At 46.5% G+C, this 26,137-nt stretch overlaps 1 protein-coding gene across 1 annotated transcript in view; it reads left to right on the forward strand.

The window, feature by feature from the left end:
• The window catches only part of LOC307097262 (pericentrin-like), a gene marked incomplete at its 5' end in the record, with an annotated part of 67,277 nt that overhangs the window by 39,280 nt on the left and 1,860 nt on the right, over positions 1-26,137 (forward strand). Inside the window, 17 exons of the mRNA XM_079767259.1 lie at positions 617-808; positions 2,673-3,398; positions 4,516-4,618; positions 5,915-6,069; positions 6,957-7,151; positions 7,924-8,088; positions 8,612-8,807; positions 10,171-10,393; positions 10,742-10,892; positions 11,836-12,285; positions 15,431-15,639; positions 16,483-16,585; positions 17,803-17,976; positions 20,525-20,635; positions 21,724-21,956; positions 23,518-23,594; positions 25,021-25,186. Coding sequence (XP_079623385.1) covers positions 617-808; positions 2,673-3,398; positions 4,516-4,618; positions 5,915-6,069; positions 6,957-7,151; positions 7,924-8,088; positions 8,612-8,807; positions 10,171-10,393; positions 10,742-10,892; positions 11,836-12,285; positions 15,431-15,639; positions 16,483-16,585; positions 17,803-17,976; positions 20,525-20,635; positions 21,724-21,956; positions 23,518-23,594; positions 25,021-25,186 — 3,629 coding nt within the window. The remainder of the gene's footprint in view (positions 1-616; positions 809-2,672; positions 3,399-4,515; positions 4,619-5,914; positions 6,070-6,956; positions 7,152-7,923; positions 8,089-8,611; positions 8,808-10,170; positions 10,394-10,741; positions 10,893-11,835; positions 12,286-15,430; positions 15,640-16,482; positions 16,586-17,802; positions 17,977-20,524; positions 20,636-21,723; positions 21,957-23,517; positions 23,595-25,020; positions 25,187-26,137) is intronic.

The following is a 26,137-nucleotide window of genomic DNA, read 5'->3' on the forward strand; positions in this document are numbered from 1 at the left end:
CAATAGGTGGCTCATGTCTAGGAGGGGAAGTGAGTCTGCAGCTTGTGCTGGCTGGGGCCCTTGCCATTTAGGATCCATAGAACCTTAAGTTAGGACACATGTATGCAGTGAGATTAGGCTGGGTCTTGCTGTTGTGTACAATTTTAAACTTATTATTGCTGTAAGTTATTAAAGCTTTTAAAAACACTTCTTTTTTTGATAGGGAACACTCAGTGATGTGGAGCTTAACCATGTATTAGACATGTAATCAAATGGTTTATCTTTTATCAACCTTTCCAGTGTAAAATGTTTCAAGCTCATTTGGGGGTGGGGAACATGCTTCAGTTTATATTTGAGTAGAGTTCTGCCACCCCCCCATCAGCTTGGGGTTCTGTTTTGAGTGCACCCCATTCTACCACAGCTGGCACTTGTGCCCTCGGAGCCCTCAGCCTCCAGCACATCTTGTCCCATTGTGGTTTATGAGCAGTCAGCAGGGTTGCAGCATGGTTCTGGTCTCACGCTTTAGAGCTCCCAGAGCCTGAGGCTACCCTGCAGCTGGCCTCCCTGCATTTCTGACATTCCGTGTGTTTAGTATAATCTTTATAGCATTATCATTGTTTTTTTCCTCTTACTGTAGAGTCCAGTGAAAGATGATCTGCAGCCTGCCAAAGCCCTGGTGACGGTAAACCACACCGGTCTCCACAAACAAGACAGCATGATGTCGATGCTCACGGTCTGCCAGAGGCAGCTGGAGTCTGAGCTGCTCCTTGTGAAAAATGAAATGCACTTGAGTGCTGAGGACTACGGCAAAGCATCAGGGACAGTGAAGGTACTTAGGCTCGTTTCAGGAGAGACAGGCAATCCTCTCTGGCATTTTGTTGAGGGGACACACACACTACGTAGACTGTAGACAGTGACATGTTTTCTGAATCTATCATACTCTCATAGCTATTCAGATTTGCTTTGAAATGTCCTACACGTTTCATTTAGGCACTCCAGGAGCTAGTTTTTTGTTTGTTTTTAATACGTTTTTATTTATTTTTAGAGAGAGAGGAAGGGAGAGGGATAGAGAGAAACATCAATGAGAGAGCAACATTAGCAATGGCGAACCTGCTAGCGGTTCTCAACCTGTGGGTTGTGACCCACAAGTTGAGAACTGCTGCTATAGAGCCTAAGACCATCAGAAAACACAGATATATACATTACGATTCACTAACAGTAGCAAAATTACAGTTATGAAGTAGCAACGAAAATAATTTTATGGTTGGGGGTCACCACAACATGAGGAACTGTATTAAAGGGTCGCGGCATTAGAAAGGTTGAGAACTACTGGTGTAGAGAAATGCAAGTGAGTTTTATAATTTTAACAGTTTTTTATGTGGTATCTTTAGGGTTTTCTACATATAAGACCATAAAATCTGTGAACATAGATAGTTTTGCTTCTTTCTTTCCAATTTGGATGTCTTTAATTTCTCTTTCTTGCCTAATTGTTCTGGCTAAGACTTCCAGTACTATGTTGAAGTGGTGAAAGTGGACGTCCTTTCCTTGTTCTTAGTTGTAAAGCTTTCCGTCTATAACCATTGAATGTGATTTTCACTGTCTCTCATCTATGGTTTTTATTATGTTAAGGTTATTTCTTTCTATTCCTAGTTATCTTAAATGATTTTATCAAGAAAGGGTGTTAAAATTATGTCAAATGCTTTTTGTGCATCAATTGTGTGATTTTTTTTTCATTCATTTTGTTAATGTGGTATATTACATTGATTTTTCTATATTGAACTGCCCTTGCATTCCAGTAATGAATACCACTTGCTTATGGTGTATAATCCTTTAAAATGCGGTTGAATTCAATTTTCTAGTATTTTGTTGAGTATTTTTGCATAAATGTTCATAAGGAACATTGGTTTATAGCTTTCATTTCTTGTACTGTTTGGCATTCGTATCAAGGTAATGCCTCATAGAATGAGTTAAGAGGCATTCCCTCTGCTTCTGTCATATGAAAGAGACTGTAGAGAATTGGTATAGTTTCTTCCTTAAATGTTTGGTAGAATTACCAGTGAAGCCCTCTGAGCTGGTGCTCCTTCTTCAGTTTATTGGAAATGTTTGAGAAAGATTAATATCAGTTCTTTAAATGTTTGATAGAATTCACCAGTGAAGCCGTCAGATCCACAGCTTGTTTCATTGGAAGATTTTGAATACTGGTTGTCTCCTTTGTATTGAGATGTTAACATGAGATTTAGTGGTAAACTGATTCACTCGTGCATTCTCTGTCACCTGAGAGATGTGTGACTGATCATACAAGGAGGAGCATGAAAGGCTTGTTGGGTTGAGAAGTGAACTGTGAGATAGGAGATGTTTAAGAACTGAGGTTTGACTATATTGCATCAGATAAGATTCTGCCAGTGCAGTTGATGTCCAGGTGGGGGGGAGACAGACTCTTGTACTTTCTGCTGTGCCATCTTTCCAGAATCCTCTCCAACAGTTGCCTTTTAGGCACAGAGCTTTAAGCCTTGATTCTGTCTTTGAAAAAATTTGAAATCCTAAGAGTCTAGAGGGACCAAAGGGCTCATCATGGAATCTCATACTTAATTTCTCAGTCTCTGAAATTGGCTCATAAAACTGGCTCAGACAGACAAATGTTGCAGCATGTAATGCAGTTATTTTACTGTATGCATGTTCTATCTCACCTGTAGGATAAAGAAAAACAACGGGAGTGTTTTAAGCTGCAGAAAGTTGATCTTATAACTCAGGTGAAACAGCTTCAAGAAAAACTGAACCGTCTGGTATATTCTATGAACTTCCAGAACATCGAGACAGAGGATTTCAACTCTCAACAGCCATTGGCATTTTCTCATGTTTTAGAAAACAGTTTGAATGGTAGTTCCAGTAACGGTGAAGAAACTGACAAATTGCCTCCTGTTGATGAATTTAATATCAATAAAATTACACAGGATGTAATTGACAGTATTGGAAATCAGGATTCATTGAAAAGAAATGAAATGCCAAATGTTCCCATGGAAGACAAGGTAGATTTGCAGGATGGGTCACTTAGTTTACAGGTGAGCTTGCCGAGTAGCTCCCATGACTTAACCTACATTGAGGAGGCTGAGCCCTTGAAGAATGCACTCAGTGCGATGGACCTGTCCTCCTGGAGCTCCCCCGAGGTTGTCAGGAAGGACTCAATGCTCGAGCCACCACCCAGCCTGCCCCTGACACCCTGCTTGGACGTCCTGAGCCAGCACAGCCTGGATATCTCCCTGAAGGATAGGACGAGTGCGTCAATGCTCCAGGCTGACCAGTCGGGGCTGCTTTGTTCCCTTGGTGGGTCAGCAGCAGAAAAGGCCCCTTGTTGGGCAGAGTCTTCATTGGCCGCAGACGGGGCTCCCTCCACTGATCCTCATGTGCATCGTATGGTTGTGGTAGGTTGGCTTCCCTGGGTGCTGTGGGTGTTGTCCTGCTTCAGTGTCTGTATGGTGCCCAGGGCTCCAGTGTGTTCCCATGGGACTGTGTCTACATGGCCCGCGGTGTCACAGCGGCAGCCATTGTTGGTTCACCTCCTGCAGGCCTGTGGGCCGGGTGTGGATGAGCTCCTCACAGTCCCCTGGTCAGCTATGTATAGGGACGGTCAGCTTTCTACAGGACTAACCCTAATCCACTGTAATGTGAACATTTAGACACTTAAGTCATTTTTGGAAGTATGTGAGATGCATCGTTAGGACTAAGTTTCTTTTTTTTTGGGGGGGTGCTAAGTTTCTTAACTAATACTGATTTTGAGAAGTACAGTCATAAACTCATCTTTGTGTGTAGTTTGCATATGGGTTTTTATTTAGAATGTTTTTTAGATTTATTTTTAGTTGTATTGCATATTTAACAGATTGCACATGTAATGGTAATTAATTTCAGGAACACTTCAGTTTACTATTTTTGTTAGATTATATCTTTTATAACATAGTTTTGGTATTTTGTTTATCTTGAGTTAGATCAAATAAAAAGTAAATTAGGATATATGTTTTATTTGGAGTATCTATATTCTACCATTTCATGCAAAAGTACTTTAATCTGAAATATTTGCTAATGACTTGTTTAAAATATTCCTAGAGCACTGTGGGTGAATTTGATTACATTATTAGAAGCATGTGACCTCAGATGTGTCCATAAGCTTTGAACACTTTTATTTGGGTTCTTTTTTTTTTTTTTTAAATATATTTCTTTATTGATTTCAGAGAGGAAGGAAGAGGTAGAGAGAGAGAGAAACATCAATGATGAGAGAGAATCATTGATCGGCTGCCTCCTGCATGCCCCCCACTGGGGATCGAGCCCGCAACCCGGGCATGTGCCCTTGGCCAGAATCAAACATGGGACCCTTCAGTCCGTAGGCCGGCGCGCTATGCACTGAGCCAAACTGGCCAGGGCTTATTTGGATTCTTTGTGGGAAGATGATAAATTCAGGTCTTAGAATGTTTCTGTCAGGCAAGTTTAATTCCATGATGTGATAAATTATTTTATAATCATTTAAAATTCTACCTATTTGAACAGGAGAAAGATGTTGAGGATTTTATTATAACGTCTCTTGATTCTCAAGAAAAGTCAAGATCATCTCCTCTTGGGTTAGAAGGAAAAAGCAATGGAAGTGAAAACAGTGAGTTCTTCATCTTTTTAAAAAAACTATTTATTTTTACAGTTTTAGAGTCCAAAAAGCACTGAGAATTCCTGCATATCCTTCACAGATTCCCCAGTGCTAACGTTTACCTGGTTTGCTGTGTATACTGCCTATCTTTTTCTTATTTCCGTTTCTCTCTGTCTTTTGTGTTTGAACATTGCTCAGCCTGTTTGAGAACCTGGACGACTCAGCAGGCTGGCCTGCACGGCTCTCAGGAAGCTCAGTTCCAAAGGGCCTTGCCAGTAGCCCCCGAAGTTCTCCTTGCCCCATGCGGGTGCTGTGGGGAGGAGCAGACAGAAGGTCTGAAGCTGCTTTTCCATCAGGCGCCCCTCCATTTTCCAGAGCTCGTGCTTCCAGCCTCCTGAACTGGAATGGGTCTGGGGCCTATGAGCTTCTGAAAGATTTTGAATTCTGATTTGAGGACCCCTTCCCATTAGATCAGGGATGGGAACATCCGGCCCGTGGGCCCTATAAGGCATGTGAAATCACTTGGTCTGGCCCTGCCAAGGCAGTAGTGGTGAGTTAATTAAATGTTTGACCAAATATAGCAGGCCAATTTTTAAGTTGTTAATTTTATCTGGCCCATGAATGATGTTATAAATATCCAAGTGGCCTTTGGCAGAAAAAAAAGGTTCCCCACCCCTGCATTAGACAGAGGTTCCGGGAGCCTCTAATTCTAGACCTGGTTCAGGGTTCCCCAGCCCTAGTGGCTGATTTTAGGGCTTTTCCTAACCAGATGTCTGCTGCTTGTCCACCTGTTCCCAACCTGTCCTTGCTGTTGGCATCTTCTACCTCCTGTCCTCTCTTTATCCTCATTGTCTGGGTTCTCACCTGTCTTTACCCCGTCCTTGGGTTTGTGTGTGTCTTTTGGCTGTGGCACTTGCTCTGCAGAGTCCTGTGGGTTCTATCTCTTGGGATAAGGGAACACACATCAACATCTGTGTAAAAGTGACTGAAATAGCTGAAGATTTATGTTCAAATCATGAACATTAATATTTTAAACATGCAAAAAAACACTTTTTCTTACTTAATGTATGTAGATCTCGTCTGACGTTTTTATTAAAATATTTTTACCATCTTTGTGGTTCATTGATTTTTTTTTCAGGGAAAAGATTGCAGCTATAGGCTTCTGGGTGTTTCTAGGCCCAGCCTCACATAGCACAGGCCAGTGGGGGGGGGGGGGTCTGACCCCCCTCAGCACTCTGCAGAGCATCCCCAGGAATGCCCCTGAGAGAATTGCAGTTTTAGACCCTGATTTGGTGGTGTTTTATTTAGGTGATGGCTTCGGGTGTGGAAAGATACTAAACCAAGGTTCAGGAGGACTTGAATCTCCCACTGTTAGTCCTGCAGTGCCGTCCCCCGCCTCAGGAAGCTTCCGACAGCCACTGGAAGCCATGAAGGAGAAGGAAGTCCACCCGAAACAAGTTAAGGTAATGGGTGGTGGGAGCAGGGCGAGGTGCGCTGATGGGCTCCATCTCTGGCCCACTCTAATTGTGCCATTGGCTTCCAAGTGTTGCATGAGGATCATACTCTGCTCAGAGAGCTCAGCTTCAGCTCTGTCCTACCTTTATGCCTCATGTGAGGAGTGTACTGATCCTAACACCAGCTTCTCCATGAGGACAGCTCTGGGAAGCCGCCTTCCTCTTTGCTCAGCCTCTTTGGGCAGGACATAGATGGCCAGCATGCATGTCCCAGTTCCCCACTGCTCTATAGTAAACGGCCCTCTCCTGTTCTCACAGACCCTGTGGGCAGGGACTCAGGGCCGGTCTGTTGGGACTGTTCTTTGCACCCTGTGTCGGGGGACACCCCCATGATTTAGCCATTCCATCTGTAGGCACCTTGTCCCCTGAGGTATCATCCATCAGCTGGGACTTGTGTACACACCTCCCATGGGGCTTCCTCATAGTATGGCAGCTGTGGTCCCAGGAGAGCCAGGAAAGTACATGGAGTCTTCGGAGTCTTCATGACCTCTCCACGGAAGTTGGCCCGAGGCCCTGCCCTGAGCTGCTCTCAGGCTCAGTGGAGGGATGATGTTCACTGTGCAGGAACAGATGGGATGGCTCCATCATGGGGGTCATCCTTGGAGGGGCTTATATAGAAATTCACTCTTTTAAAACCAGTTTCCTGCTGTTTCTGACTGTTATGGGGGAGGAAAGTTTGAAAACCTCACAAGACAGTAGGTTCTGCTCTTTGATAAAGGCCATGCGAGTAATGTGCAGGCAGCCCCAGCGAGCGTTCATGGCGAGGGCAGGACAATGAATGGATGAGTGCTTTCAAGCTGCTTTTCCTTCTTTTTCAAATGTTTGTACTCTTGTAGGCTTTGCTGCAGATGGTGTATGACGAGAGCCACCACATCCTGGCCCTGTCCGAATACCATGGATACCCCAGCGCACTGAGCAAGGGCGAGCCAAGCACACCCATCAAGCACTTCCTGAGGGGTGGCCAGGGACTGTTGGAGGCAGTGCCAGCTCTGAGGGGCCACCTGACCCCAGCACCCCAACAGGCAGAGAAGGTATTTTCTCACATTTTAGAAAAGTTTGAGTGGTAGTTCCAGTAACGGTGAAGAAACTGACAACTTGCCTCCTCTTGAGGTCAATAAAATTTGGAATTGTTTTACCAAATAAGTAGGAATAGGAAACAAGTGGTGGTCAGTGGTGGCAAGAAGACTGTGATAGTGACTAGCAACCCTCTCACTCACATTCATGGGCACCAGCCACATGTGAGGGGGCCAGGCTGGGCCGGGCCTTAGCCCACAGGGTCTCAGTGTCCACTCTGCAGCCAAGGAGCCAGGGAGGCCAGGGGAGGGGGCAGTGCAGAGGTGAGGGCCAAATGTGAACTATGTCCAAGGGAAGCCAACCTGCCATGGGCTTTGAGGGAATAGTGAGCAGGACACTAGGCTGAACCTGTAGGGGAGGCGATCTAGAGCAGGTAGCCCGAGGGTGGCCGCCTGTGCATGTCCACACCCTGTGTATGCATACACACGACCCCATGCCTCTACCCTGTGCAGTCATGTGCTCTGGCATGCACTTACCAACGTCACTTCTGGCCTTGGGCCTACTGCAGACGCAGGCCTTGTGTTGGAAAAAGGTTTGCCTGCTGACTTTGCTTGACCGTGTTTCCACCATCGTCTTCAGTGGTTTCTTCTCAGCTTGGATGGCTGCATTGGCCTTGCATGCCCTGGACAGTCCGGGGGTGCTCCTGTGTCTCTTTTCCTGTTGGAGTGGCTCCTGTTCTAACCTTAGATGCATCTGTTGCAAACACTGAGCTTCTTGTTCCAATTTTAGGAGCTTTCCGACACCTGCCTTGACTGGAGAGGAGAATTCCTGCAGGTAGTCCAGGAGGCATTTGAAAAGGAGAGGGAGATGCTGACGGTGGAGCTGCAGCCTCAACTCGGTGGCTCTGACTCCAGGGCTCTGGTGGAGAGACTGCAGAAGGTGGCCCAGGAGCAGGTAAGCTTGGGCCTGGGTTACCTTAGAGCTTACCCCTGTTTCAGCTGACCTGGGAACATGCCCATGACTGAGAGGAAACCCTGCTACAAACCAAGTGTAATACTGCATGTTTCTGCATGAATTCTATCACACGGAAGGAAAGTTACATGCCTCTACCCTCCTTTATACCTCACTCTGTTCTAGAGATAACTGGCCTTTCCTTGAAAGGAAAGCATTTTCAGACTGCTCAGCCCCAGGTTATGAGCTTGAGTCCAGAGTCAGGGTGTGAGGTTGGTCAGAGCAGCCCCCAGGCACAGACCAGGCCCAAAAACGAGACAGGTGCTGGGGGTGATGGTCACTCGTCCTCGGCATGCTTACCCCCCAGCCAGGGATAGAGTCAATAGTGGAGGCTTGTATCTGCAGAGGGTGTACTGCTTCTGCCTGGAGCCACCAGTTCCCTTCTCATCCTGTTACCCCATGTGGGCGGGCTCCTCGTCCCTGCAGAGCCTTCCTAACTGCTGTCCCTCTTTTACCCCATCTCCAGGGGGACCTGCAGGAGAAGTCCTTGGAGCACCTCCGTCAGTCCGACAGGAGCAGCTTGCTGTCCGAGATCCAGGCTCTGCGAGCCCAGCTGCGGCTGACGCACTTGCAGAACCAGGAAAAGCTGCAGCAGTTGTGCGCAGCGCTGACCAGTGCGGAGGCCCGTGGGAGCCGGCAAGAACACCAGCTGCGCAGGCAGGGTGGGTGTACCCCTGAGAAACATGCCCACCTGAGGTTCACCTGGTGGGTAAGGTGGCACACAGGTTAGTTAGCAGAGCTCCTCTGGATTGCCGAGAGCTGGATCTGGTGGCAGCAGTGACATCCTGGTTTCTTCAGGTCCCTGAGTGCAGGGAATGTCAGCCTCGTCATCAGAATACTGTGGCTGGAACATTTCTCGGTTCATAGAACTCTGAGTAAAAATGACCCTGAGACCAGTCAGCACAGAGGCTTTGCCAGGAGTCCTGGCAGGTGGTGAGGGGCCTGGTGTCCGAGCAGATGTGCTGGGTGCCAGCAGGACCTCGTCTGGGAGAGTCCCTGGAGCTTGCACTGGGCTTAAGTAACTATTATAGTTTGTACATTTAATTAGATTCCTTGGGTTTTTTTTATAGAGATGCTCATGTCACCTGTGAATAAAAAAATTTTATTTTTTCTTTCCCATCTACCCCCTTCTCTCGCTGACCACTGGTCAGGCCCTGAAGCGCGTGGTGAATGGAGTGTCTGGCCCTGCTCCTGGCTGCAGGGGAAGCACTCCATGTCTTACCCTTAAATAGGATGATAACTGTGATCCTCACAGATGCCCTCTGTTAGCTCTGGCAAGTCCCTTCTCTCCTTAGTTTTGGAAGCTGAATGATAGCCAACTAAGTCTGTCTAGTGGGGGCAGTCTTTCATTTTGGCTGTGACCCCTTGTCATGGTGCATTATCCTTTGTACATTTCTGGGCTGGGTTTGCTCTTATTTGGCATCTGCATTCACGAGGGATACTAGTCTGTAGTGTTCTTCTGGTTTTGGCATTGGAGTAGGGCCAGCCTCGTGGAGGACTGACATCTGTCTACTCCTCTTCTGTTTTCCAGAGAACTAGTTTATTTCTTAACTTTTGGGAGAATTCTCCAGTGAAGCCATCTGAGCTGGAGTTGTCTCTGTTGGGAGGTTTAGCATAGGAGTGACAGATGGGATGGCATTTTTGACCACAGGGATGGTCACACCTGGCCTTCCTGCCCCCAGCAGGGAGGGCTCTGAGCAGCCTCCCACATGCAGGTCCATCTCGGCTTAGCTCCAAACTCAGTCTCCAGGGAGACCCCAGATCTTAACTGCTGCAGGGTTGAGAGGGGGTGTGGCCCACCCTGGGGAACCATGTTGTGTTGAGGCCTGGTGCTGTTCGGGTTGGAGGAACCAGCAATAGGCAGAAGGAATGTGCCCCTGGCACCATCAGAAGCAAAGCCTTTTAGGTTACAGAAACTTCATCCTCCCTGTCTCCTTAACTGACTTGTCTGTAATTAAATCATCTGTACAACTCTCTTTGGACTCATGAATAATGCTATTTTATGTTTTCTAATCTTTTTCTTAGTTGAGTTACTGGCATATAAGGTTGAGCAGGAAAAATGTATAGCAAGTGATCTACAGAAAACCCTCAATGAAGAGCAACAGAAAGCAAATAATGCCCGAAAGCTGCTGGTGGTGGAGCAGAACGCAGTCAAAGCTTTGAAATCGGAGCTTTGTGAGTGTAAACAGGACAATGAGAGGCTGCTGAAGTCCCTCAATGACGTGCAGAGGGAGGTTCTCCAGCTGAGGTACGTATGGCACTGCCTTCGTGATACACTGCCCGCTAGCCCCCAGCTGTCATCAGACCTTCGGTAGAATAAATGGAAGTTACGTAGTTCTCACCACATCACTCTTGGCGGTGAAGTAATGGAGCCTTGGTGCCATGACTTGTGCTACATGCTCAGTAGGTATTAGACACAAGTGCCCTGCTCCCGTGTGTTTAGAGCGAGAAGGCGGGACTGAGCATGTGTGCAGATAATGAGGAAGCAACAGGGCCTACCTGCCTCGTCCTGGGAGCTCCCGGCCCCTGAGGGTAGGACTGTGTCCCTTCAGAGCGTTGTGCAATGTGGAGTGTGACTACCTCTCTCCGCATACAGGTCTGTACTAGACAGCAAAGAGAACGACCTGAAGGCCGCACTTCAGGAGCTGGAGAGTGAGCGCAGTAAGGAGCGCGCCCTGCAGAGCCAGCTGGAGCAGGAGCAGCTGGAGCACCTGCAGAGGGAGGGCCAGGACTCCAAGGCCCTGGAGGTAAGGGGACCAAGGTTGGCCTAGTCACCACACGGGCCAGGGATGGGAGCTGGGAGGCCGTTCTCTTTGATGCTGCCTCCGATTCTTTTTGTGGATGGTGAGCCCAGGTGACAGGGAATTGGGGCAGTGAGGTAGGGCTGCGTCTTCAGGTAAAACACGCAGCAGCTTTGCAGTGACAGAGTGTGTGATGACCATATGATGCCAGTGCTGTAACACACATGGTCCCCGCCATCTCTGCGAGCTTGGTTCTGCAGAGTGGACACCGCCTCCTTCCACACAAGGCGCAGCCTCAGAAGCCTGTGTCAACCAGATAAACTGCATGACCGAGCTCCTGTGCAAGATGTATAGCATGTGTGTGAATCGGTGTTTTGTTTGGCAGCTTGATGACCATGTGTCCAGCAGGTGTTCCATAGTCCTGGGCAAGCTGACCATCAGTTCCCCAGTTAGGGCAAAGCTGTCTTTCAACAACACAGACCATGGTTCAGCTCAAACTGCGTGTGTGTGGTTTGTCTTCTTAGTGTCCTGAATGTTGTGGTTCTAAGGAAGGGAGAATGAACCCAAGATGTGTATGTGTGTTTACTCAAAAAGGTAACAAAAATTATTATACACTGACCCTTGAAAAAAACAGGTTTGAACTGTGTGCATCCATTTATATGTGGATTCTTTCAGTTGACCGCTGTTCTAAGGGTCAACTTCGTAGTTGGGAATTGCATATGCAGAGGGCCAACTGTTGTTAAATGCAGATTTCTGTCTTCGAGAGAGGTCTGCGCTCCTAATACCCACGTGGTTAAAGGGTCAGCCATACATACTTTTTTTAGCCACAGGGTAAATTTCAAAAGGTGTAATTACTGGTCGAAGGATAGAAACAGAAACTTGGGTGGAAAGACTGTTTAGATACTTTTCTCCAGTTTTAATTTTTCCATCTTATATTTCCCTGATCCAGGAGTTAAGATTATCTTTGGAGAAGCAATATGCTCAGAATAATCGACTGTGTGTAGCATTAAAACATGAGCAGACAGCAAAGGACAACCTTCAGAAGGAGCTGCAAATTGAGTCCTCGCGCTGCGAGGCGCTACTGGCGCAGGAGCGGAGCCGGCTCTCCAAGCTACACCGGAACCTGGAGGCTGCACAGGGCCGTTCGCAGGAGCTGTCTGAGGCCTTGCAGCACGAGCGAGTCCTGACAGAGCAGCTGAGCCGGCGGGCACAGGAGGCCTGCGCTCACCAGGAGACACAGGCACACCGTGCTCTGCTGCGGAAGCTGAAGGAGGAGACGACCCGGGTGGCGGAGCTGCAGGCAGCACTGGAGAAAGTGCAGCAGCACGCCATGTGCGCCCAGCAGCAGCTGGAGGCTGAGGTGCAGAGGCGCTGTGCAGAGCTCGAGAAAGAGAAGGAGGTGAGTGCCAGGCTGAGGTCCACTGTGCAGGCCCTGCGGACCTCCAAACCAGAGCTGAGCTGTGATTGGGACAGGGAGAGGGAGAAGTCCACACAGCTGCAGGCAGAGTTAGAGCAGTTACACACGAGGCTGGCAGAGCAAGAAGGACTCAAGGACATGAGCAGAAGAGTGGAGACAAGGCAGAGCCGGGCAGACACGGACAAGTGGAAGAAGTGGCAGAGAGACAAGGAGAAACTGGTGAGAGCCGCCCTTGGCCAATGATAGCACTTAGCAGCTAAGTTAGTAGGGTTAAGATAACCCACAGGACTGGGGCTTGTTTTGGTCCCTTCTGTTCGGCTGGCCTGTACAGTCCTATGCTGGAAGCAGTAACTACTACAACTCTGTGGCAAGGCTGGAAGTCAGAAAGTGCACAGCCTTTTACTTTGTTCTTTTTTCATGGTTTAGATGTTGGGGATCCTGGCAGTTCTGCACGCATTCAAGGACTGGGTTTTTTCATTTCTGTAAGAAAGACTATTGGGATCCCAATGGGCATTGCACCAACTCTATAGATCGCTTTGAGAAGTATTGTCACCTTGTAATCATGTTCAGTCTTCGCACCCGTAAAATTAGAAGGTCTCTCAATTTATTTAGGTCTTTTATTTCTTTCAACAATGTTTTGTAACTTTCAGATGATAAGCTTTGCACTTCTTTTGTTAAATTTATTCCTAAATATGTTATTATTTTTGTAGCTGCTGTAATGAAATTATAATTTTAGTTTTACTTCAGACTGTCCACTGGTATACAGCTGTGCAGTTGATTTTTGTATGTTGATCTTGTGTCCCTCAACCTAGCTGCACTTGTTCATTAGTTCCAGTGTTTCTTAATGGATTCTTTGGGATTTTCCATGTACCCGATCATGTCCTCTTAACATAAGCATAGTTTTATTGCCTTCTTTTCTATCTGGTGTCTTTATTTCTTCTTGCTGCCTGACTGCCCTGACCAAAGCTTATGGTACAGCGTTGATGGAGGTGGTGAGGGGACATGGTGCCTTGTTCCTGATTGTAGGGCAAGCAGTCTTTTTTTTTTTTTAATGATTTATTTTTAAAATATATTTTATTGACTTTGTATTTACAGAGAGGAAGGGAGAGGGATAGAGAGTTAGAAACATCGACGAGAGAGAAACATCGATCAGCTGCCTCCTGCATACTCACTACTGGGTATGTGCTTGCAACCAAGGTACATGCCCTTGACCGGAATCGAACCTGGGACCCTTCAGTCCGCAGGCCGATGCTCTAGCCACTGAGCCAAACCAGTTAGGGCAGCAGTCAGTCTTTCACTTTTAAGTATGATGGGATTTTTGAGATGCCCTTTATCTGAGGAAATGCTCTTCTATTCCTAGTTGTTTTAATCTTTATTATTATTTTCTGAAAACACATTTTTATTGATTTCAGAGAGGAAGGAAGAGGGAGAGAGAGATAGAAACATCAATGATGAGAGAGAGTAATTGATAGGCTGCCTCCTACACACCCCACACTGGGGATCGAGCCCATAACCCACCTAGCCATGTGCCCTGACCAGGAATCGAACCATGACCTTCTGGTTCATAGGTCGATGCTCAACTGCTGAGCCGCACCAGCCGGGCAGTCTTTATGATTTTTAATCATAAAGAGTATGGGATCTGTTTTTCATGGTGTCTTTTAAGAGCTGTGGCTTTTGCACTTTATTCTATTGATGTGGTGTGTTGCATTGCTTTTCATATGTCAAGCCATCCATGCATTCCTTGGGATGAATCCCACTTAATTTTGTGTGTAATTCTTATTATATGATGCTGGATTCAGTTTGCTAGTATTTTGATAAGGATTTTGCCTCTCTCCATATAGGACATTGGTCTACAGCTTTATTTATTTGTGGTATCTTTGGTTTTGATATCACGATGATTTGAAGTGTTACCTCTTTTATTTTTCGGATGGGCCTTAATTTTAGATCCATTTTATGTCAACCAAAAGCCTTTGTTTCTCATGCATTGACGTTTACTTTGGCCTTTTGAGAAATAATTTCTAAAACCATGGAGGAAAAAAAGTTCACAATTTCTGTTTTTGCAAATTATAAAAAGTTTTTTTAAATGCACAATGAAAACGAATGGCCTGATCTTTATAGTAGTTAGTTTGCCATGAAGTAGTTAAGAATTGAATGTGTTTCTAAGAACAAAATTCTAGGTTTTAAATGCTACCAGGATTAACCATATTCTAAAATACTATAAAATTATTTTTGTAAATTAATATGAGGGAAGTGATTAATATTTTTTAACAGCTTTACTGAGCTACAAGTCACATACCATTGAGGAACCTTTACAGTAGTTGTAGTGTTTTATCACCAGACATCTTGACAAGTGGAGTAGTTTGGGGGTGTGACAGAGAGTGGGCAGAGTGTGGCCAGGAGGCGTCCCCACTTATTTTGTGGAGGCAAGTGGAATTAAGCTCTTGTCTGTGCATTTCAGTTACACAGACCTATCTTCCCCATGAGGAGGCCCTTCCACCCTGCGCTCTCCTCGCCACACTGTCTTTGCCCTCTCTGGTCACTCCCAGTGGAGATGCAGGTCCTGCGTGCTTGGCAGGGAGTGCGTCCTTGCTGACTGACTTTTCTCAGCACCTCCTTGGTGGAGAGCTTTGTATCAGGTTTTTCCCCCCCCACTTAGTGAGACCCCCAGGGCACTCCCAGATTCATGGTGTGCGTGCTCGTGTGCATCTTCTGTGTCTGTACATGTTGTGTGTTCATGTGTACACGTACATGTTTGTTGATAGTTGGGAACTAGAACTCAGGCCTGTGAGGCTTCGTCCTTTATTGCTGCTGTAATGGAATTATAATTTTAGTTTTCGTGTCAGCGTCCTGGCCCCTCTCCTTTGTATCTCATGCTTACCTTGGGCCTGTAAAGGCTGGCCATTCTCAGAAATAAGCACAGAACCTCAGCCCTGAGACTCTGCAGTGGGACTGTGCTGTCTGAGGCAGGAGCTGTCCTGACCCCATGTCACATGTGGAGCGCCCAGTGTGGATGTCCCATTGGGGGTGGTGTGCAGGGCAGAGCAGCCCAGCCCCTGGGTTCGACACTGGGCGGAGCTAGGTTTCTGGACTCTGTGTAAAGGTCTTTTCTGCTCTGCATTGACAACAGAGAGAGTTAGAATTGCAGCGCCAGCGCCACGAGCACAAGATCAAGCAGCTTCAGAGAAAGATGAGGGAGCTGGAGGCCAGGGAGGCAGCACACCTGTCCCCGGAGTCGGAGCATCTCCAAGAGCAGCAGCAGGGTCTGGATTCGATTCGGCAGCAGCTGCTTTGTGCGGCAGGGATGCTGACCAGCTTCATCAACCAGACCATAAACAGGTCAGTCACGGAGAGCCAGCAAGTTCTATGTGACCCTGCGCCTTTCACTGTGAACAGTTCTGAGCTTTAGGTGTGCCTGCAATTTTAAGTCTATGTTCTAACGAAACTGACTCTTATTTCTCGTCCCATATGCTTGAACGAGTTACGGACAGCACTCTCCTGCATTCTAATATGACAGAAAATCCAGGTTTCTTTTAGATTGGCTTGTCCCACACCCCTTTATAATTATTCACCATCCAGAGGGTCCAGGCCCGATGACAGCTCCCACCTGAGCCCACTGAACTGGGCAGAGCCAGTATCTGCTGTGTCTGCCTTACCTGAGGCTCTGGGGCTGCCATTCACGCTACCAAAATTTGTTTCATGGTTGACGAGCCAAGACTGAGGTGTTTTGTTTGAACAGAACAATTAATGTTGACATTTGCCCTTCTGTGTATGCACAGAAACCAAGCAAACACAGTTCTCCTGTCTCTAGTTGGGTTTAATTTATAGAGCACCAAAGATTTGTTTAGGACACTATTCTAGTAACGGACCAGATCCCGGCAGAAAGCAGCAATAGGTGTAGAAGTGCTGAGGGAGCCCCAGTGGTCAGTGGCCGGAGGTTTTTGAGCTTTACAGACTGTCCACTTCAGGGTTGCACTGCCTCATGGCTGCCACCATCACTAGAGGGGCTCCCAGCAGCCACCTTCATGGACAGAACACGGCTTGATGAAATGCTTGGCAAGCATGCTACCGGTGGTCTATGTGAGCTTGCTCACAAGCTCATCTTTAGCACAGCGCCCTGTATGGCGTTGGTTGACAGTTAATTGGAATCCATATGAACCTTTTAAATGTTTATTTTTATAGGACAGTTAATGATTGGACATCATCAAATGAGAAAGCAGTGACATCTTTATTGCGGACATTAGAGGACCTCAAGTCCCAGCTGAGCACATCTGGCTCTCCCCAGGTGAGAACCCAGCTCCTCCAGGTGAGAGACAGCTTCCATGGCCTGCCTCCTCTGGCCACCTGGGCCTGGTTTATTTTTTATTGTGACTGGCTGTTCCTCCCTCATTGCCTCCTTCTTGTTTTTCAAGTTTGCAGTCTGGGTGAGTGAGCATGTGCCTCCTCCTGTGTCTGGGAGGAGCCAGGTGCTCACTTGCGCTTTCTCTGGTGCCTCCCAGCCTGCTGGTCTGTCATGCTCCAGCCCAACCTGCTCCTTGAGCATTTGTGTTGAGAGCCAGAGCAATTTGGGTCTCTAAGACTGCCTGGGGGAACACTCCACTCCCCATCAGCTGCATCTGAAGGCATTTCAAGTTGCTGTTACGAATTTCTGATCAGTGTTCTTTGATAATTATGAAATCTTGATATTTACCTGAGAGCAGCATGCATGTGGACCCCCTCACCCTTGAACCTGTTACCCTCTGACCCACTCGCCCTCTGACCCATCTTCCCTCTGACCTGCTCATTGAGTGTGGTCAGTGGATGGGTGCAGTGCATTCTTGCCCTCTTGTCTGTCGGGCACCATGCCTTGTGGGCTCGCCGCAGGCTTAAGGTTCCTCTGATTATGAGAATAAGATAAAGAGCCTGTTTTAAGGGACTTACTCATTGGGCTTCAGGGATGAGCACATGATGTTCCCTGGTCACCTTGGGTGCTGCCTGTTTGTGGTGTTATTAGCGGTCAAATAACATTGTATCTGTAACAGGCCTGTTCTGTTCATATAGCTCCATTTGGTGCCAAGTCTGTTTCATAGAGGATTGGAAAGAAATGTGATTTGAAAACTTTTATTATTTCCTGTCCCACAAATGGACAACTCTTTCCAGCTCCACAAGCTTCCCACAGAACCTCAAAAACGCTTAAAATAATATCTAAAAGTATCCAACAATGAAAAGCACAAATAGCCCTGGCCAGTTTGACTCAGTGGTTAGAGCTTTGGCCTTCAGACCAAAGGGTCTCGGGTTCGATTTCTGGTCAAGGGCACATACCTTGGTTGCAGGTTCCCCAGGCTTTCGGGAGGCAAACAATCGATGTGTCTCTCTCATGTCAATGTTTCTTCCCCCCTTCTACTTTCTCTAGAAGTCAATGGAGAAAATACCCTCTGGTGAGAATTTTTAAAAAACACACAAATAAGTGTCTATGCCTTTTAACAAATTCTGTACATTTATTTTTGCTTTCTTCTTCTCAAGAAAAAAATGACAGCAGAGGTCCAGGTCCAGTTGGTGGATGTGTTGCTGAAAGAAAATGATTCTCTTACTAACGCTCTCAGCACTGTGACCCAGGAGAAGGCAGAGCTGTGCAGAGCAGCGTCCCGGCTGGAGAAGACTCTCAAGCATCACCTGCTGAAGGGCTGTGCGCTCAGTGTATGTCACTCACACTCCTGCAGGGGTTAGTGGGTGAAGGGAGCTGGGCTTCCTTATGGCTGGCTGGCTGGGGCATGTCATTTCTTTATAGTTAGCTGCTCTGGGCTCCTTCCTTCCTAATGGCCAGAGTATCTTATTTAACATTTTAAACGGATTATCCCTTGTTCACAGGGCAGACACATGCACACACACTGTCATACGTGGTGGCCCTTGCCACAAGATGGTGTTTGATACATGTCAACGAACGGAAATTTTGACTTAAGAATGTAATATATCTGATGAAATTAGAATTTTATTTGACTTGTAACTAAGGAAAAGAATTTAAAATTTTCCTGATTTGCGTAGTTCATTTTTGGAATGCCTAATTTTTTTCTTCTTTTATATTTTAGGTTGTTTTTTTTTTTTGTGTGTGTGTGATTTTCTTCACTTTTTTTTACAATGAAAAGTTCGTGCAAATTATTTTGTAATTTACATATGTTAAAATCTGCCCCATACTAGTGTGATGTCACCTGAGTTTTCACTTATACTCTGCCCCCTTCCCTATGGTTTTCTTTCCCTGGATGTCTTGTAAGTTGAAACTATAGTTTCTGAAGGCTCTTCACTTCCTTTATGGTGCATTTGAGATCCACCTGGGTGTTGATCTCAATAGCTTATTCTTCCTCATTGCCAAGCTTCTTTCGAGGCATGGATGTGCCTCAATTTAACCATTCACCTAGTGAAGAATATATGGGTTGTTTGCAGTTTCTGACTGTTAAAAATAATTTTCCTGTAAACACTGTGTACAGGGTTGTGTGTGGACATAAGTTTTGTTTCTCTGTATAAGAGCCCAGGGTGAGATTCCTGTGTCTTCCGGTGAGTTTGTGTTTACCTTATATATTAACCATGCCATGGTGTTGTCCAGGATGGCTGCCCCAACTGCTTCTCTGGGACTTAACTCAGGAAGTGTTTCAAGGTTCCTTGTTTAGGGCACCCCATTGTGGACTAAGGGCCTGTGTGTACTAAAATGCAGTCAATAGCCCTAAGTGGTTTGGCTCGGTGGGTAGAGCGTCGGCCTGAGGACCGAAGGGTCCCAGGTTTGATTCCGGTCAAGGGCATGTACGTTGGTTGCGGGCACAACCCCAGTGGGGAGTGTGCAGGAGGCAGCTGATTGATGTTTCTCTCTCATCAATGTTTCTAACTTTCTATCCCTCTCCCTTCCTCTCTGTAAAAAATCAATAAAATATATTTAAAAAAATAACATAAAGTAAAAATAAAATAAAATGCAGTCAATAGCAGAATGCTTTTATATTTTATGAAAGTTAACACAGAAACTAGGACATGAACATTCTTTGTTGTTGTTGTTGTTGTTAATCCTCTCTTGAGGATATTTTTCCATTGATCTTTTAGAGAGTGGAAGAGAGAGGGAAAGACAGAGAGAAACATCGATGTGAGAGAAACACATTGATTGGTTGCCTCCTGCATGCATCATGATCAGGGCCTGGGCCAGGGAGGAACCTGCAACTGAGGTACATGCCCCTGACTGGAATCAAACCTGGGACCCTTCAGTACACAGCCTAATGCTCTCCACTGAGCCAAACCGGCTATGGTGGAAATGAACATTCTTGATGAGAAAACCAAAGGTAGACAGAAAGTGAATGGTGGAGTATTCTCCTTCATGTCCAAGATGACATGTGTTCCTAGAGCGTCTTTTCTAGGAACCACCCAGCTGTGCTTTAGAACCAGAAAAACCACTGGTCTTCCCTGCCTCGTAGGGTATGAGGGACCTCACTCAGGCTTTCCACTCACAGGCCTGCCCTCCTCTTAGCCCTGCCCTGCAGTGGTGAGGTAGCATGATCAGGCTGCCTTTGATTCCTCTTCCAAACTGCTGGGCGGAGGCCGCTGACCATATGGCCCTGGCAGTACTTTAAGTTCTCTTTTGCCTCGATGTCTGTTGTGGGTGGCCCCTTTGTTCCCCTCACTGTGGACTCCTTCTCCTTCTATTAGCATATTCCCTGTTGGAACTCTGGGGGTGCCCATCCCTTGGTGTAAATGGCTTCTGTGTGGGGTGCTTGCAGAGGTTTCCAGGCCTGTAATTTGATGCTACTATAGCAGAACTAGATATTGTATCTTCCTTCCTTTAGCATTTCTAGGACCAGAGAGTTTTCAATATGCTTAAAGCTTCGAATTTGGGATTATTTTACAAATATTTGATTTTTTTTTAATGGAATCACACTTCAGTAAATGGCGTATAATAATTATCCCATAAGTGTTAATTATCTGGTTAATAATGTCACATAACAACTTGAGCACCGCTGAAAAGATACTAAAGGGAGATAGTGGTGTGGCCTATGTCCTAGCGTTGCGAACACCTGTACCCAGCCTCCCAGGGGCCCAGCTCTCCTCTGCCCAAGGCCAGCCTCACCCTGCAGAGGTCCTGGGGGACAGCTGGGGAAGGAATGAAGTCTTTGGATGTGACCTTCTTCCTGGAGTTGGGGTAGGGAGGGGTCAGTCTTCTCATGATGTTTTTATGAGAACTGCTCTGTAGATGCACTTTCTGTGGTTGTTGCAGAGGTCAGACAGGAGGAGGGACAGGATCGTCCTGCAGAGCTCACCAGGACTTGCAGACCCAGGACTGTCCGCTTCAGCTTCCAGGGAGGAAGCAAACACCCGCAATGTCAAGGTAAGACCATGCCTATGGCAGCATGGGGGCATCGAGAGGGGATGCTGCTCTTGGTTTGTTTTTAAGACTTTATATCTTTAGAGCAGTTTAGCTTCACAGCAAAGTTGAGGGGAAGGGGCAGAGAGTTCTCATATACCCCCTGCCTCACACACTCAGTCTTTCCCACTGTCAGTGTCCCCACAAGGTGGCGCATCTGTTAAAATCCGTGAGACTGCATTGATAAGGTCATCATCACCCACAGTCCACAGTTTACATTAGGCTCAGTCCTGGTGGTGTGCATTCTCTGGGTCTGGACAAATGTGTAATGACATGTGTTCACCATTACAGTATTATACAGATTAATTTTACTGCTTTAAACATCCTCTGTACTCTGCCTCTTCATCCTCCACCCTTTCACGGGATGCTTTTAACTAGTAAAAACAGTTCACGGCTTGGAGGTCCTCTGCCTGGGCATCATTGCCAGCAAGTGTGTGTGTTCACAGTAAGAAGACCACATGGTGGTTCGAATGACCAAGTCGTGACAAATAAAGGAAGCTAAAGACAATGAACTTTCATTTGAAATTTGGCCTACTTTTGTGTAGACATCACGTTTCTGTGCTCATGAGTAGAGGCAAAACGTGTGGTGCTTTGAGTCATTAAATAAAGTCTCTGCAACCTGAAAAAATTCACTTGTCATCGTTTTCGACAATGTAGAACAAGTGATGGGCCCTCTCCTGAAGGAAAAATTAGGATATGGGCACCAATACTTTGAGGGGTTCCCCCCACCTGCAACGTCCATAAACCCATGATGAAACGCCTCACCCGGCCCCAGTTTGGACCTGACTTAGTGGTCAGATTCACAGTGCCTTCCAGGGGGCTGCTTTGATGCTGTGGAAAGGACTTGTGGCCTACGTTTTGTCTAATAATCAAAATTGAACTTCAAACAGCAAGTTGTTTCCGATTATAGATGTGCATGGCTGACTTGTGTAATGATTTGCTGAAGGAAAAGTGGTCGGGTTCTTTCTAAAGCACAACAGTGCAAACATGTTTTTTAGATTTGTCAGCAAGATGGCTGTTCTGTGATTAAATTTTCCAATTTTTTTTTTTAGATGGAAAAATTGTACCTGCATTATTTGAGAGCAGAGAGCTTTAGAAAAGCTCTGATTTATCAAAAGAAGTATCTTTTACTTTTGATCGGTGGATTCCAGGACTCTGAACAAGAGACGCTCTCCATGATTGCTCATTTAGGAGTGTTTCCTTCCAAAGCAGATAGGAAAATCACCACATCCCGGCCTTTCACCAGGTTCCGAACAGCTGTCAGGGTGGTGATTGCAATTTCAAGGTAATAGGAGGCGTGTGCCAGTGCTGTCTTCACAAGTGGGAGGCTCGTTTCAGTGGTTTTAGTCTCTGACACTCTAAAATTATATTCTCTTTTAAGATGAATTCTCTTAAAGACAATACAGATGACACTTGTCTTCAGGAAATCATCAGGTGCAAAACTTACTTTCTAAAAAGAAAAGATTTAAGGGTGCCTTTTTATAATAAAAATGCCTTGCCCCTTAATGGGTCTCTTGCCAGGATTGCTTCTGATGACCAGCATGTCTGATTAAGTTTAAAACTGCATTTCACTTCTTCACATTTGTTTCCTATATTTTAGTCAAATTGAATGTGTTACATAATAGAGGCCAAGAGCATAAGAATACATCTGTGATCCACCCAGGGAGGTGGCCATTTATGGCACAGGCACCCTCCAGTCTTTGCCTATGGATTGGAGAGGGGAGGAAGAGCCTACTGCAGGGTGCAAGGGGCCCTCCATCTTTACCCTCCACTGCTTAGCCCAGCCCTGCCCAACCCCCAGCCAGAGGTATTGCTCACTCTCCCCAGCACTGTGTGCACAGGTGTCATTGTTAGAGCAGGGATGTGACTCCCTAGTGTGATTGGGGATTTTGATCATTTCAAAATTAATAGTGATGAGATCCATTTTATTTCATAATTTTTAATTTTGCTGAATTTCTAAAAATGGTTATCCCACTAAGAACTGTGCAGCTCTGTGACTCCTGCAGAGATGCCCTCTCCAGTCCATGCTGGTCTTTGTCTGCAGGACAGGCTGTTTGGTTCCCTTGGCTTTCTCCAGACTGTGCTACAGAATGGGTGGAAGTCCCACACAGGGTGGGGAGGGAGGCTTCCTCCAGCCTCAGGGCACTTAGTCCCCTCACCTCTGAGTTCTGACCACAGCCATGCCCGATAGCGGGTTAGACACTGGATGGAGGCAGGTAAACAGATCCAAACCCCGCCTCCAGCCTTCCTGTCCAGGAGGGAGGATCATCTTAAGGGCAACAGCATTTTTTTTTAATCCTCACCCGAGGATATGCTTATTGATTTTAGAGAGAGGAGAAGGGAAAGAGAGAGGGAAACATCGATGTGAGAGAGAACATCAATCAGTTGCCTTCCGTATGTGCCACAACTGGGGATCCAACCTGCAACCTAGGTGTGTGCCTTGACAGGGAGTCCAATCTGCATCCTTTCAGTATAGAGGATATCACACCAACCACTGAAGTACACTGGCCAGGGCGAGCAGCAGCATTTTTAATGCCCACACCACTGTCCTCCAGTCACACCAACACCCCACCCACTGGCTTGTGGCCTTGGTAGTGGAAGGAGCAGGGTGTTGCAGATTGACTTTGGGTGTCTGGGAGTGGGCAGGGCTGGGGCTGGGCGGGACTGGGAGTGGGCGGGGAAGGAGCCCAGGATTGGAGGTAGCTATCCTGTCAATGTGCAGTATCTGCTGCCTTGGGGAAATTGGCCACCAAAACCCTTTCAGCTGTTGGTCACATTTGGATTTTTATGGCTTTTGTCACTGCCGTTGTGCTCTAGTTTTCAATGTTTCATATCTTTTTTTGTAGATTACGTTTTTTGGTTAAGAAATGGCAAGAAGTAGATCGGAAAGGAACTTTGGTGCAAAGCAGAGCGCCTCACCCAGGTGAGCCTGCAGGGACTCCTTAACCTCACCTTTGCAAACTTGTCTTCCACTTGCTGTAACATTTCATTAATATCTGGTCATTTTCAGGGCTCGATGGGGATGTAATGAAGCACAGTAATAAATGGGTAAATTCAGTCAGTGCAGTTGGCAGAGGCAAAATGGTTTTTGAAGGAAAGTAGTGTTTATGTTCATATAGTTAATGTTAATGAGTAAAAGTGGTTCAGAGGAGCATAATGATTGAGAAATAGAGAAGTGATAAATATGTTGACTAATAACTTATCTTTTTAAACATGTTTTTATTGGTTTGAAGAAGGGAGAGGGATAGAAGGATAGAAACATCGATGAGAAGCATCATTGATCAGCTGCCTCTTGCCCCCTTTCTGGGATGGAGCCCACAACATGAGCATTTGCCCTGATCAGGAATTGAACTGGTGCCCTCTTGGTTCATGGGTTGACACTCAACCACTGAGCCACCCCAGCTGGACCTAATAACTTATCTATATATATAAAAGCCTAATATGCAAATTGTCCCCACGGGCGTTCAACCAGGAGACCAGGTGTTCAGTTGCTCACTATGACATGCTCTCACCACCAGGGGGCGGCGTGGAATGAAGAGAGGCCCCGGCCGGCAGCTGGAAGGCCCCAATCAGCCCTGATCGCCAGCCAGGCCTAGGGACCCTGCCCATGTACGAATTCCATGCACTGGGCCTCTAGTTTTTAATGAAAAGGTCACTTTTCTTCTCCAAAATGAAGTGGAGTTCTTCAGACTCCCGCTTCTTTGCTCTGAGAGCACCATACTTACTTTCTCATTTAGGTCTTGTGTTTAAGGTTCTTTGCTGTTGCCCCCAGTCTGAAGGATGCACACTGGCCACCAAGTGCAGGCCTTTGACAGGTCACTGCCCTGGGGAAACATTGGCGGACAACCTCCTCCCCCTCAGCACAGGGATGTGGCCGCTTGGAGGGGTGGTGGAAATGGGTGCCAGTCAACTTGGATTTTCATCTGTCAGTTGTTAACTTCTTGAAATCAGAATGCCTGGTCAGCCTTCAGAAAAGTTTGCCCCTCTCCAAGGCTGGTATTCTCCAGGGTTTCTGCGCTGCCTCCTGAGCCCACTCCTCACTTGAGTGGAGGAGAGTCTCCACCCCAAGCTCCCCATTGCCCAGCAGTCTCCATCAGGCACTGAGCGCCTCTCCAGGGTGCTGCTCATATGGATGCCAGGGGTCAGGCTATAAGGTGGTCAACACTTAGGTTCCTTCCAGAGCTTTTTAAAATACAATTTTTATAACTTGGGTACTCTAAAAATGTTTTGAAATTGCCATGCAAATTCTTAAAGCTTATATATTTTAAATTTTGGTAGATGGGCCTTCCTACTAAAATGCATTTGTCATTTTTCATAATCCCTTTGTTGTTGAATAATTCTGGGGGAAGGATTCCTGGTGTCACGGCAACAGCTGACTCCACCAGAAACCAGTGAATCCCTACCCGAAACCAGCGAATCCCCACCCGAAACCAGCGAATCCCCACCAACCCGGGACGTGTCTTTCAGCCACACCAGGGACCCTGTGCCAAAAGCCTCCCCACGCAGGAGGGAAAGGTGAGATATGGTGCTTTCAGACTGTTTTTTCATTGTCAGGGTTAGGCAAGACCTAACCATCAGTAGAGGCCCAATGTGCAGAGACAGGTGGCCATGCATGGCAGGGTCTTTGGGCAGATTATGTGGGTACCCAGGTATATGTGTGTGTGTGTGTGAGTGTGTGTGTGTGTGTGTGTGTGTGTGTGTGTGTGTGTGTGTGTAAGGGGGTTTACATGTACCTGGGAAACCCCCCTACACAGACACACACACACACACACGCAAGGCCTTGGTTGGCTTAACTCAATCTTTTTTCTGTAGAATTTGGGTTTATTGCACCCATAATGTATTTTTATACTTATTACTCAGGTGACAATTGAGATGTTACAGTGACAATGTTAAAGATCAGTTATTTGGGAAAAAACCTTTTCAATTTTATAGAATGTAATTTAGTTTAAAATTAAAGTGAAAAGGTTTCCCTGACAGGAGAAACAATACACAAAAACATAAGGCATCACTGTGATCTAATTCTGATCACCTCTGCTAACCATGCCCCACCAGTGTATGTGGTTCCTCAAAGAAACGTATTTTGAAAGTTTGCCTTTAGGTGGGCCCCAGAGCAAGACTGGGAGCACACCACTGTGAGTCCCTGAGGGCCTGGAGCGCCCCCCCCCTTTTTTTTCCAGGGAGGGCATTTTGCCCAGTGCCCAGGTTGGTAATATTTACTGAGGGAATAAATGGTGGCCAAGGCTTCTTCTGTATGGATGACAAGGACAAGACATGTGCCTCCCCTGAAGAGTATGCTAGGAGTGACACAATGGAGCTCCCTGGTCCCAGCGGGAGACTAGGAAGAAGGGCAGCTGACATACCCATATTGACACAAAGATGGGTCTGAGGGATGTGGATACATATCTATGAAGATTTAGTGAATAAAATAATATGCGGTAGTTTTTCCTCATTGTAGCTCTGAGACAT

Source organism: Cnephaeus nilssonii, assembly GCF_951640355.1.
Source record: "Cnephaeus nilssonii genome assembly, chromosome: 3".
NCBI lineage: Eukaryota > Metazoa > Chordata > Mammalia > Chiroptera > Vespertilionidae > Cnephaeus > Cnephaeus nilssonii.